This window comes from Benincasa hispida, chromosome 8 (genome assembly GCF_009727055.1).
Source record: "Benincasa hispida cultivar B227 chromosome 8, ASM972705v1, whole genome shotgun sequence".
Lineage (NCBI taxonomy): Eukaryota > Viridiplantae > Streptophyta > Magnoliopsida > Cucurbitales > Cucurbitaceae > Benincasa > Benincasa hispida.
This window is the reverse complement of record NC_052356.1, coordinates 41,230,474-41,243,200: the sequence shown is the minus strand read 5'-3', so window position 1 is coordinate 41,243,200 and position 12,727 is coordinate 41,230,474. Positions and strand designations below refer to the sequence as shown.

The following is a 12,727-nucleotide window of genomic DNA, read 5'->3' as shown; positions in this document are numbered from 1 at the left end:
CTTCTTCCTTGGACTCCAAATCAAACAACTCAAGGATGGTATTTTCATAAGTCAAGAAAAATACACAAGGGATTTGCTCAAAAGGTTCAAATTCAATGAAGATAAAATTGCAAAAACTCCTATGAGCACATCCCCTAAGCTTGACAAGGATGAAAAAGGTAAGTGTGTGGATATAAAAACTTATAGATGTATGATTGGATCTTTACTTTATTTAACCGCCAGTAAACCCGATATTATGTTTAGTGTATGTCTTTGTGCTAGATTCAATCTTGTCCTAAGGAATCACATTTACATGCCGTTAAAAGAATTTTTAAATATTTGCTTGGTACTATTGATTTAGGCTTATGGTATCCTAGAAATGTTAAATTTAATTTAGTAGGATATTTCGATGCAGATTTTGCGGGTAGTTTACTTGACCGTAAGAGTACTAGTAGGACTTGTCAATTTCTTGGTAGTTCCTTAGTTTTTTGGTTTAGTAAAAAGTAAAATTCGGTTGCCTTATCCACTACCAAAGCGGAATATATTGCAGTTGCTAGTTGTTGTGCTCAAATTCTTTGGATGAAACAAACTCTTTGTGATTTTGGATTAAAGTTTGATAATGTGCCTATATTTGTGATAATACTAGTGCTATTAATTTGACTAAAAATCCTATACATCATTCTAGGACTAAGCATATTGATATTAGGTATCACTTTATTAGAGAGCATGTGCAAAATGATAATATTACTCTTGAATTTGTAGACTCTAATAATCAATTAGCGGATATTCTTACCAAGCCTTTGAATTAAGAAAACTTTTGCAAAAATAGGCTTGAGCTCAGCATTATTCGTTGTGATGCCTCTTGATTTTATAATTTTACTTGTTAAATCTTTTAGAAGGCATTTTGATAGAGGGAGATATGTTCATGTTTTTAAGGGAAAAATTTAGGTAGTTCTAAAATTTTCTTAATTATTCTTTTTTATGATTCCAAAGGGGAAGAAGTTTAAGAAAAATATGCTATAAATTTGTTATGATTTTGATTGTATTAATTAGGAGGATAATTTATTTTTTTTAATAAATTTCAAGAATGATCTTTATGGTGATATGTTGAATTTTATTATGTGCTACATATGGTTTACATGTATTTCAAGCTATTTGTTTTTTGAATGGTTTGTCATCATAAAAAAGGGGAGATTGTTGGTTTTTTGGCCCTTAATCTCAAATTAATCAATTAATTAATCAATGTTTTGATGATAACAAACTCAATTTTTAATTACTGAAAATCTTAGTGTTTTAATATGTCCATAGCGTAGAGCTCGGAACAACGATTCCAACACCTCTTGAATCACTCAAATCGGAGCTAAAACGAAGATGATATGACCGAAACAAGTTTATAGAGAAAATACCCTGGTGGATGACGTGACATAACCAGACCATTTGCATGTAGACATGTGGCAGTATATTGGTTGAATGGTGGATCATTAATATGATGGACTTTTGATTTTTGGATTGATTTAAAATAAAAAAATTGAAATAAAAAAAATTAAAAGGAAAATAAATTTAATATTATTTAATATATGATTTTTGGATTAATTTTAAAAAGAAAATGAATTTCAAAAGAAAAGGAATTTAATATTATATTTTGTTTGTATCTAACGACTAGTTTAGTTTAAAATCTCCACCATTGCTTTTTCTTTTCGAAAATCGATGGCCAAATTAATTGTGGTTTCTAAAAATGTTTCCATCTCTATATAAATCATCTTCCTCTCCCAAATTTTAAACGAATAAATTTTACATTTCATAATCCTCCAAAACTCAAAAGTTCCATTGTTGCTCTCTCTAAGTTCTCATATTTTTTTTCCTTTTCATCTTATTCTTAGAGAGTGTTATTTGTATTGTGAGGATAAACTTGTTGAGTGCTTAAACTTGTAAATCCACTCTAGTGAGAGTTGTATTGTGTTCTTAAAAAATTCCAACATTTGTACGGTTTGATCCTAAACCGTGGAAAAGATATGAGTTTGCTCTTGAACCCATAAAAGGAGCGGTGGTGTAACAGTTGGGCTCTAATCCGTGGAAAGAGTAGGAATATTTTATTCAAATTCCCAAGAGGCACTTGGGGAGTGGAGATAGTCGAGTTTGACCGAACCACTATAAAAATTAAGGTGTCTTCTCTCTAACTCTTTCCTTTTATTTTTGAATTAATTTAAGCAATTTATTGTATGTTTTAGTTTGTTTCTTATTTATTTGCTAAAATTTGATAGATTAAATTATCACATTTTTTGTCATCTTATTTGTTGCATGATTTGAATTTTTCTTATTATTTATAAAAAGTGTATTAATTAGTTTAATTGGGTTAATTTAGAAAAAAAGTTTAATTAAACTCTATTTACCCCCTCTAGGGTTGCCATATCGATCCAACACCAAGATAGATGCATTTTTTACTATGAAAATCGAACTTGTGAGTCTGATATGGCTGTAGATTAGGGTAGCATGCACAACCGAAAACTTGAACGGATGAGAGATCTAGCATGGTATGGAGAAGAACTTCCATGGGACTTCTATACTGAAGAATAGGTGAAGGAAAAGAGTTAATAAGCATAGTAGCTGTTTGAAAGGCATATCACCATAGATGTAGGGGTATGGAAGTTTGAGCGAGTAGGGTGAGGCCAGTTTTAACAACATAACGGTGTTTCCTTTCAGCACAGCCATTTTGAGCCGAGGTATATGGGCAAGAAACTTTGAGCTGAATACCCAAATGCTCACAAATGTGTGCTACTACTTTAAACTCGCCACCACCATCCAGTTGCAACGACCGAAGAGTTTTGTTGAACTGAGTTTGGATAAAGGATTGGAAGTGTTGAAAAGCGGAGGCAGTGTCACTCTTTTGCTTTAAAGGGTATATCCATGTGAATCAACTGAAGTCGTCTATGAACAGAACATAATATCGAAAGCCATCAGCGGATAGCACCGGGGTAGGTCCCCCATAAGTCAGTGTGAACCAGATCAATTGGTGCTTGTGCGTGGGAGGGAGAAGAGGAGAAGGGGAGATTATGAGATTTTCCAAATTGACAGGCTTCACAAAAAATAGAGTTCTCATTGTCAAAAATTTTTAGATTACATCCACTTAGCCAAAATTTTAGAGGATGGATGTCCAAGACGCTGGTGTAAGAGTGATTTGGATATTGATGTGTTAGTAGTGAAAGCAGGCAACGAAGATGAAGAAGAAGGCTGAGTAGTCGAGCTAGCACTGGGGTTCTTCGGGTTGTTAAGTGCATTATTTATCAACAGGCTGACACTCTCCACTTGGTAGAGACCGTTCTTAAGCTTGCCTCTTAGAAGTTCTGCCCCCGACTCTTTGTCCTTAACCATACAAAAATTAGCATGAAATTCAACAAAGATGTTATTGTCTTTGGCTAGCTTAGAGACACTAACCAAGTTTTTAGCTATGGCAGGAACATAAGGTATATTTAGTAGGGAAAGAAGTCCATATTTAGTATGTATGGTCGAGGACCCATATTGAGATATGTTTAGTGGAGTGCCATTCCCAACAATGACTTTGTCTGTACCTGTGAAGTTGGTAGGGGAGGCTAAGAAGGTGGGATTGTTGGTGACATGAGTTGAAGCCCCACTATCAACATACCAGTTGGGGTCAGCTACAATTTCAGGGAAGGCAATGCTGGAGTGGGTGAGTAATATGGAAGTGTTCTGTTCTTGGGGTCGATTGGTAGTAGTTGGGTAGACTCAGCTCTATTATGGGTTTGGCGGGGATTATTGAAGTCTATGTTGTAGCGGAAAAAGAAGATGTCAGTAGTGTGGTCGAGCTTACAACAAGTTTGGCATGTTGGTTGACTGGTTGAGGCATTATTCCAGCGACCCTTTCCTCTATTTCGGCCTCCTCCGCCTCTGAAGTTCGAGGGTTTGGAATTTCCTTGTGAGTTGCGGTATAAAGTTGGACAAGCTTGAGTGTTTCCTTGGACGACATTGATCGAGACTGGGTTGGGAGAAAGGGAGATGTTGGATATCCCAGATATCCTTGTTTTGATGGCCAGCTGATATTCGAGACGCTTTTCATACGAGAGAAGGTCAGATTGCAAATCGGACCACCGGACTGTGCCTTTGCTTTGAATCGCCACCACCACAGGGTTATATTCTTCATCTAGACCAGACAGCACCTGTGAGACAAGATCAAATGGGAATACTGGGGAACCTGCAAGAGCAAGGCCATCAGAGTACCTTTTCATTAAGGTCAAATACTCACTCATCTTGAGGGCTCCTTTACGTGTTTGTTGAAATAGCCGCTTGAGGTAATCGGTTTCTACCCTTGATTGTATTCCGACCAGTTCTTGAACGACTTCCCATAGGTCCTTGGCGGTTTGAAAACCCATTACCTGAGTTTCTACTTCTTGAGTCATCGAGTTGTAGAGCCAGCCTAATAGGAGCTAATCGACGAAGATCCACGCATCATAGGCTGGATTTGGTTGTAATTCTGTTTCATAAGTGGCCGCTGCAGTTGGGTCGGAGCTCGAGCTCTCGCCGAAGTGTTCATGGGTTTGTTTGGCGATAAATCGATTGGGGCAGGGGTTTTCTCTTGTTAAATACCCCTCTAGTCTATAGTTTCTAAGGATGGGCCAGGCAAGATTCTACCATAAGAGAAAGTTTGATTTGTCCATTTTGATGGAAGTCACCTGGTTTAATAGTTGGTTCAATGAGGGGCCTGCAATGTTGCCATTGTTGATAGCAGTGCCAGGGAGGCCGACGGAAGATAGAGACGATGTAGTGTTCACCATGGATGGCTCTGATACCAAGTCAAATACCGAAATAAAAAGGAAAATGAAGGTAGAAGAAGAAAATGACAGCGTCTGAGCAATAGGTTTTTCTCACCTCTTTGGGTATATTTTTCCACACGGTACATATACACTACAGTGCACTTCTTATATACACTAATTTGGTGAATAAAGACAAAGAATGAAAGAATCTTGGCAGAAAAAATAATAGTGGAGAACCGTTACAACAGAATTGGTATTTTGGTATTTTTGGGAGAAGGATCCACAGTGACAGAGAGGACCATATCAGCATCCCTGTGGCGCCTCGTCAACTACTGAATATTTATCCTTATCAAAAGGAATGGTAGAGAAGCAAATACGAATTTTAAAGGGAACAAAAAAATAAAACCATTATGGCCTATGCTTGGCTCGTTGTAACTTTTATAATGATTCTTAACAATCGTGCCTTCAAAAAAAAGTTTGTTGTAATATGTAGTAAATTCATTTGGTTTTTCTTAACTTTATTTTTAATAATAATAAAAAAATATTATTATTTATTTTTTGTTAACAATCCATTTGATAAATTTTAGATTTATAGATGTGAAAGATGTAGGATAAAATAGAAAATTTGTCAGAAAAAACCAATTTTCTTTACGAAAGTTAATTCTCGAAAGGTAAGCTCAACCAAATTTTACAACTAAAAAAAAAAAACTAAAGTTACAAACCAACACAGTTGGAAAGATGGTTTTATTTAAATCAACTTAAAATCAGTTTTGCTAATTACTAAAAACAGTTAAAATATTCTAATAATCAGTTTTAACGTCAACTCAATCTCAAACAGTCTTAAAATAGATATGTTAAAAAATTTATGAAAAAAAAAATTGTGTGATTCTAAATTTGAAGTCTAATTTTTATTTGGTGACTAAGTTTTTAAGAATTATACTTTTTATTTCTGAATTTTAGTTTTATTTTTCATTAGTTCTTAAGTCTCAAGATGTTAAATTTTTATCCAAAGAATTTTGAGTTTTGTTTTTATTTGATTTACAGATTTCAAAAATTATACTTTTATTTTTGATATTTTACTAAATACTTACTTCCAATTTTTTATATTAGTATTTATAAATTAATTTAAAATAATTCTAATACTTGTAATTAAAATAATTTTCACCAATTTTTTTTAATCGAAAATTGACATGAAAGACAGAAAAATAAAATAAAATAAAATAAACATCAACGAAGGTTCATAAATATTAACTAATTCAAAATTTAAGGGTAAAAATGTAATTACAAACATTCATTTATTTTATACCTTGCTGTTTGTAATCGTTTATAGACGTAAGATCGTGAGTGATTGTGTTATGTGTAGAGGTGGAATTAAACATTTTTTCCTTTTCTTTTCTTCTTTTTTTTTTTTTTTACCATTCTTTCTTTCTGTAAGGATGATTTGAGGATCATGTTTGTTTTTGTGGGAAAGATGTTTGATAGAATCTCAAATTGGGATATAAAGCTTAATTTGATTTTACACTTTAGCGCACATATGGAAAATTGCTTAGTGTGTTGTTATTTATTGTTGTTGGTACGAGTATAATAGGGGCATCCATAGTGCTATATAGAGTCCTCCCCAAATGTTAGCTGGACGATTTAGTATGACGTTCTTATTTGTTGTTTTAAGTGACTTGGGAGTTACCTTATGTGGATCCAAATGGCCTCTTCTCCAGGAGACTTTTTCCTTGATCGTGTGCGTTTTATATCTTCCTATTTGGTTTATTTTTTGATAATTTTTGTTCTCTTGTATTTATGATGTTTACTTGTGTCTTGATCTCAAACGGGGAAGTTTCTCTCTTTTTAGCAATCTATCTAAAATCTTTATAAAAAAGAATGATATTTTGAAACTAAATAGAAATCAAATTTAAATTTTTAGGGAAAAAATAGGGTATTTCTCTAGAGATGAAAAAAGAAAAACATAAGAAACCAAAATTTGAAAATGGAAAGAAAACAAAGAAGATATTGAGTTGTCAAAGTGGCCTATCAACAAAACTCTTTGATTGGAAACGTGTTGCTTTGCTAAGCCCTCCGTAGCATCACTCAGCAGTATCCTCCATCGCCTTGCCGCTGCGTCCCTTATACACGCGGCGAAAACAAAATTCTCTCTAACTTTTTTCCTTATTTCCAAAACACCCCCTAAACAAACATAAATTTCCCTTTAAACCCCACCTTTTGGTTCCTCTTCCTCTTCCCTTCCAACTTTATTAAATAATTTAATTTTCCATTCCTTGCTTATTTATTTATTTATTTTTAATTAAATTCTCTCGTCTTTATCTCCCCAGGCATTTATTTATTGGCACAGCCAAAGAATCAGTTTCCCTCACCCAATTACTTCAATTAATTCCCAGTAAACTGATTAAAATAATGCAATGAATCTGTGCCTCTGAGATGCCCTTTCTGTTTCTCTCTTTCTCTCTCTTTTCAGTTCACATTTGATTTAATATTATATTTATATTAAATAAAGAAAAGAAAAGAAATTCTCAGTCAAAATTTCTGCTCGAAATCCAGCGTTATCCTCAATTCCTCGTCTTCTTCATCTCTGGATCGGCTTTTTCTTCTTATAATTCTTCAATGCTTTCTTCTTCTTCTGAAGAGAAATGGCTAAAGGATTATTGATTGCTAATTAAGAGCTGACGAGTATGTTTTCCTCTTCTTCTCTCTCTGATTTTTCCTTTCCTTTTACTTCCATTTCTCATTCTCTGTAATCAATTCTTCCACTCTGCCGCTGAATTTGCTTTTTCCTTTTTTCTCTTTCTCTCAATTCCTTTTGTTCTTTCCTTTTTCACCAGCCGGATTCCCCGATCAGCTGCTTCTTTCATTCTTATATATATATATATATATATTCAACTAATTCCTCTGAGACGACCACCGCAAAGCTCACATTCTTCCAAAAACCTACCCGGAATTTCGATCGGAGAAGAAATCGATGTCTCAAACGACGCCGTTTAGTTTCCCTAACCATAAAACTACCTCCAATTTGGAGCGCTTTCTTCAATGCGTTACTCCTTGTGTTCCTTGGCGAACTCTACCTCGGGTAATTTTCTTCTTCTTACAATTCATTTTTATTCATTTTATTGTTTTATTTTTATCATTTATTCTTCATTACCAATCCTACATTTTCTTTCCCCCCATTCTCACCATAAATTTTCATTTATTTATTTCTACATTTGTCTATACTAATCCATGTGATGCACGTTTTGGGTAATTTTTATTTTCATTTTTTTTCCAATTTACACCATGATCTTAATCCAAATTCTCAACCATCTCCAAGTATTGATTTTGAGGTCAGAGATACTATTTCTTTAATTTAAAATGCACCGGTTTTTCTATCAATATTGTATTATTCCATTTCTCCACGGTCAGCTTTTTAATATTTTCTTAGATTAAAATAAAAACTAAATGATGGGAAAGAAGTTGAAAAAAAGGTGATGCTTTATTTTATTACCATTTCTGTAATTAACAGATATTTAATATTATATTATGGTATTTGTTATTATTTTGACCGGAGAGAGAGATTTTTTTTTTTCATAAAAAATTAATAATACAAAACGTGGCGGATAGATTTCTAATTTCCTTAAACTCGCTGAGTCGCCCTCCCTTGTCTTTTCGTGTAAATTATCTATGGGCCCTTAGTGGGCCGATGTCTTTACCCTTCTGGGCCCATTAAGATGGTGATTGCTCTTATATTCGGAGAATATACTCGGAATATACCTCCCTCTTTCTACCCTAATTTTTAATTATTATTTTCCATTCAGCATGTATTTTTTTTCCTTCTCTTTTTCGATGGGGGAAATTATAAAATTTTTAGTGAGAAGATAAAATTTTAATTATAAACTTCAAATAGAATTTATTAAACTTCTGTTTCTTGAAAAAAAAAATATATAACTTAAAAAAACGGAAAATTTGGCAGAGAGAATGAAATGGACTTTCTGTTCCTGTCTCGTTCCTTAACCCTAAATATAATGAAGTTTTAGAAACTAATTTTTAAAGCACAATTGTTTTGAAACTAATTGACAGAAATAAGCAAATTTAGTGCTGGGTCGAAGTCGCCCCCACCTTATCTTCAAAGTTTCCTATTTTTGTCATTTGCTTAAAAATACAAAAAATAATAATAAAAAAAAAAACCTCTAATTTTGAAATTATAATTTGAACATACCCTACAAGAGTGGCCATAAAGCAACGTGCCCAAGAGAAGGGCCCCATATTAAATAGATACGACATATAATATGTTATCAAATGTCTTATCTTTAGAAGTCTTCCCCCCCGTGTCACGTGGCATTTTGATTGGTTTAAAATTCTCTATTTTTCCCTTCCATAAATTAAAAGTTTTTTATTAAATTAAATTTCATTCATACTCATCCACAAAGGAAATAACTTATGGGGTCATCATATGTTGTCGTGATGTGTATAAAAAATGTTGTCATGATTTCATTCCTTTTTTAACTTGTCAAGATATCTGAGCCCTAAATTAAATGTTCTTGGTAATAGTTACTTGACTAGTTTTCAGTTGGCTCCACTTGTTTTCTCTGCCCATCTTTATTTCTCTAATCAACCCTTTTTTTAGAATAATTATTAGTAATTCATCCGTTAGCATTTTGGATTTAGTGCCAAATGTTCGAAAATTTATGATATCATATAACAATTTGTAGTGCCTTGGACTTAGATCTAAGCCTACAAGGAAGGGGAGCGATGTAAAATTAAATTTAGCACTGTATCTTATATTAATATTAAAAAGCTGGTTCTAATATTCATGGATATAAAAAAATAGAAATGAAGATTATCACAAGGGTGAGAATTTAAAAGCATGGTTTGTTGTTTTACTAAGTTCGAACTAGTAAAAATTCTCACTTCAGGCATCATTCTGTTGTATTTAAATGTGTTGAAAATCTTCTGTGCGTCCAGTATAGTAGAATTTGCCCCTCTGATGTGAAAATGGAAAAAGGAAATCATGATTTGCTCCACCTTGTTTCCATTATGGTAGCCAGATTGATCTTCTTGAGCAAACTGTAGTCACTCAAAATGAGATTGATTGATTTTTAATCTTTTTTTTGCTCATTTTTTTCTGATATCTCAACATATTATCCCTTTGTTGGTGAAAATATAATGTGTTTGTATCTTACTTTCTCTAAACCCGTTTTCTTTCTTTTCCATATAGAGCTGCCTTCATGATCTCAATAGTCAGTGGCAACAGCCTGATAAAGATAATGTTCAATACTTCACGCTTGGCGAACTATGGGATTACTACGATGAATGGAGTGCATATGGTGCTGGTATCCCAATACAGCTGAATGGTACGGAAACTGCTACGCAGTTCTACGTGCCTTATCTGTCCGCAATTCAGATCTACACAAGCAAGCCTGTCGCCCCTTCCAGGTATACTGAAGCAACTTTCATTTTATGTTGCTGCCTTTGAAGTTTGAAAACTTTGTTTCTCTTTGATAAATGGTTGTTTAATCGAATAGGGCTGGGGCGCGATATAACTCAGAATAAGTTTTAAAGGGAATGTTTGATATATAATTTAGTTTGATTGCATTGCATTGCACATAAGCTATATTTGTTCGATTTCTCTTTGTAGAAACCGAAGATATGATAGTGACATGGCAGAATGTGAAAGCGATTCTTGGAGCGACGATAGCTGGAGTGATAACCTGTCAAGATCCCTGAGCAACAACTCTAGCAGGACATGGGATGCGGTTTCTGAAGACTCGAGCTTTGACCAGGAGGGATCATGGCCGCTGAGGGAAAAACTTGGTTACCTCTCTTTACAGTATATGGAGATGTCTTCTCCTTATTGGAGAGTGCCTTTTATGGACAAGGTAGATCTTTTTGTTTATTGTTTTCAATAGATCTTCATTGTTGATGTTACAATACAAATGTTTTCAAATTTAACAGTTCAATAGTTGTGGATATGCCTTGGTTAGAAGATCTAAAGAAAGTTTTGATATTCACGTGAAAAAATAGGTGGAATTATATATAGAGCATAGAAGAAGTATTAAATGACATTATCAGAATCTTCTTCTTTGCTTATGGTAGACCATCTCCATTTCAGATAACAGAGCTAACTCAAACTTATCCTGCGCTAACTACACTTAGGAGTGTTGATCTTTCTCCAGCTAGTTGGATGGCTGTTTCTTGGTAAAAGTCGCCTTCCTCTATCTACAGATCAACATGAGAGCTTTTTTGTTGTGGCTTCTTTCCTTGTCTCTTCCTGTTTCCTTTTAGTGGTTTTGTTCACTGTTTTCAACTTAATTCAGGTACCCCATTTATCACATCCCTAGTCAGAAAAACGACAAAGACTTTGCAACGTGCTTTCTAACCTATCATACATTATCTTCATCTTTCCAAGGTGTGGGACTGTCTATACTTCTTTCCAGAAATGTATGAAACCTTTCATCTGCCTATGATATTTAAGATTGTTTGATTGATGACTGCAGATTGCTCAATGGATCATGAAGGGCACAATGGATGTAGTGGTTCCGAAACCGATACCAGGTGTCAAACCGATGATAAAACTAGTACTTGTACTTCTACTTGCCTTCTCCCATTTGGGCTGGCCACTTATAGAATGCAAGGAGATCTTTGGTTGAAGCCAGAGACGTCTGATTACGAACGAATCGTCGATCTTTATCATGCTGCCGATTCATGGTTGAAGCAGCTCGGCGTCAATCATCATGACTTCAACTTCTTTTCCCTTCACTCAACCTTGTAAATAATCAGTTTTCCATTTCTTAGGCTGCCTCACTGACTCTCCTTCATGCAGGTTGTATGTTTGTGTTCATGCCTTTGCAACCAACATGAGAATCTCTTTACCTTTGCCTCTGCCAACTGCAGTTCATTTTTGACAGTTAGAAAGCCTGAGGGGTTTGATTCAGAACCAGCCCTTTTGTAGTTTTTAACTCTGGAAAAATGATGAACATTGTCGTGCTTTTAAAAGCAGAGGCATCTCCCACCGAGTTTTGGTGGAGTTTTTTTTTTTTTTTCTTCCTTCTTGGATTCAGGCTTCAGTTTTTCTCTCCCCACTGTGTTATGGACTTCCTAGATACGTAGGCTGGTTTTAAGACATGCCTGATTGGGAGTTGTTTTGTAATTGAGTGTTGATTTGTGAATCTGGTGGAGTTATATTGCAGGTTTTTTGTTACGGTTTTCTTTTTACTCTTTTTAAAATAAATAATAATAACAATTGTTATAGACGATTCTAGACTGAAAGACATAATCATTATCAAACAAAAAAAGAAGCGCCAAGAATGTAACAAGATCTGGATGAAGATAGCACCATATGACAAAAATGGCTCTAGGAGAGAGGGTTGATTTGAGTCTGGGCTCAAGCCAACGTGCTCAACTTTTACTAAGCCTGAGGCAGATCATAACAAAGTACTTGGTGGAGATGACCTATGCATTAAAACATCACCCTGGGATCAAAATGGACTTAGGAAAAGTTATATGGTCTCAGTCAAACCTAAGACCAACTCTAACAAAATGCCAAATGGGGCACGCCCATCACATGCTTTGACCTAGTAATGATTTCCTATCGTTCTCCTATAAATGTATCATAATAACTTCAGGGAAATTAAGTTGATTCTCACTTCTAAATCTTTACACTTTTACAACTGTCACAATCGCACTTTCTAAAGCTTCACTTAGTGATTGTGCGGCACTTGTTCCCACTCACGAACAAGTCAGCCAATTCAAGTACGAACAACCAATGGCACACCGGATGCCTCTTGCAACCTCCACCCCCGTTTTGGAGAAAACGGTTTTATAAAACGGATTTGGAGAAAAGGTTTTCGCAAACAGTTTGATTGTAAGAATAGAGAAGAGAAAGATTGTAGTAGGCTAGAAAACAATAAACAACAACAACAGCTTTATAACATACTACTCCGGGTATGGGGATGCAAACACCACACGCGTGTGTAGATTTTCCTTTTTTTTACATGTCACAT

At 34.6% G+C, this 12,727-nt stretch overlaps 1 protein-coding gene across 3 annotated transcripts; it reads left to right on the top strand.

Moving 5' to 3' along the window:
* The first annotated feature begins 7,001 nt into the window (after positions 1–7,001).
* On the top strand, positions 7,002–11,925 carry LOC120083714. 3 transcript variants are annotated; one of them, XM_039039562.1, is made up of 7 exons: positions 7,002–7,424; positions 7,577–7,821; positions 9,943–10,160; positions 10,363–10,603; positions 10,837–10,922; positions 11,042–11,133; positions 11,222–11,925. In XM_039039562.1, the coding sequence occupies exons 2-7, from the start codon at positions 7,714–7,716 to the stop codon at positions 11,494–11,496; spliced, it is 1,020 nt and encodes a 339-aa protein (XP_038895490.1). In that variant the 5' UTR covers positions 7,002–7,424; positions 7,577–7,713; the 3' UTR covers positions 11,497–11,925. The 3 variants fall into 3 exon arrangements, with proteins under 3 accessions (XP_038895490.1, XP_038895492.1, XP_038895491.1); XM_039039564.1 differs by lacking the exons at positions 7,002–7,424; positions 7,577–7,821 and adding an exon at positions 9,186–9,575; XM_039039563.1 differs by lacking the exons at positions 7,002–7,424; positions 7,577–7,821 and adding an exon at positions 9,590–9,764.
* The last annotated feature ends 802 nt before the right edge of the window (positions 11,926–12,727 follow it).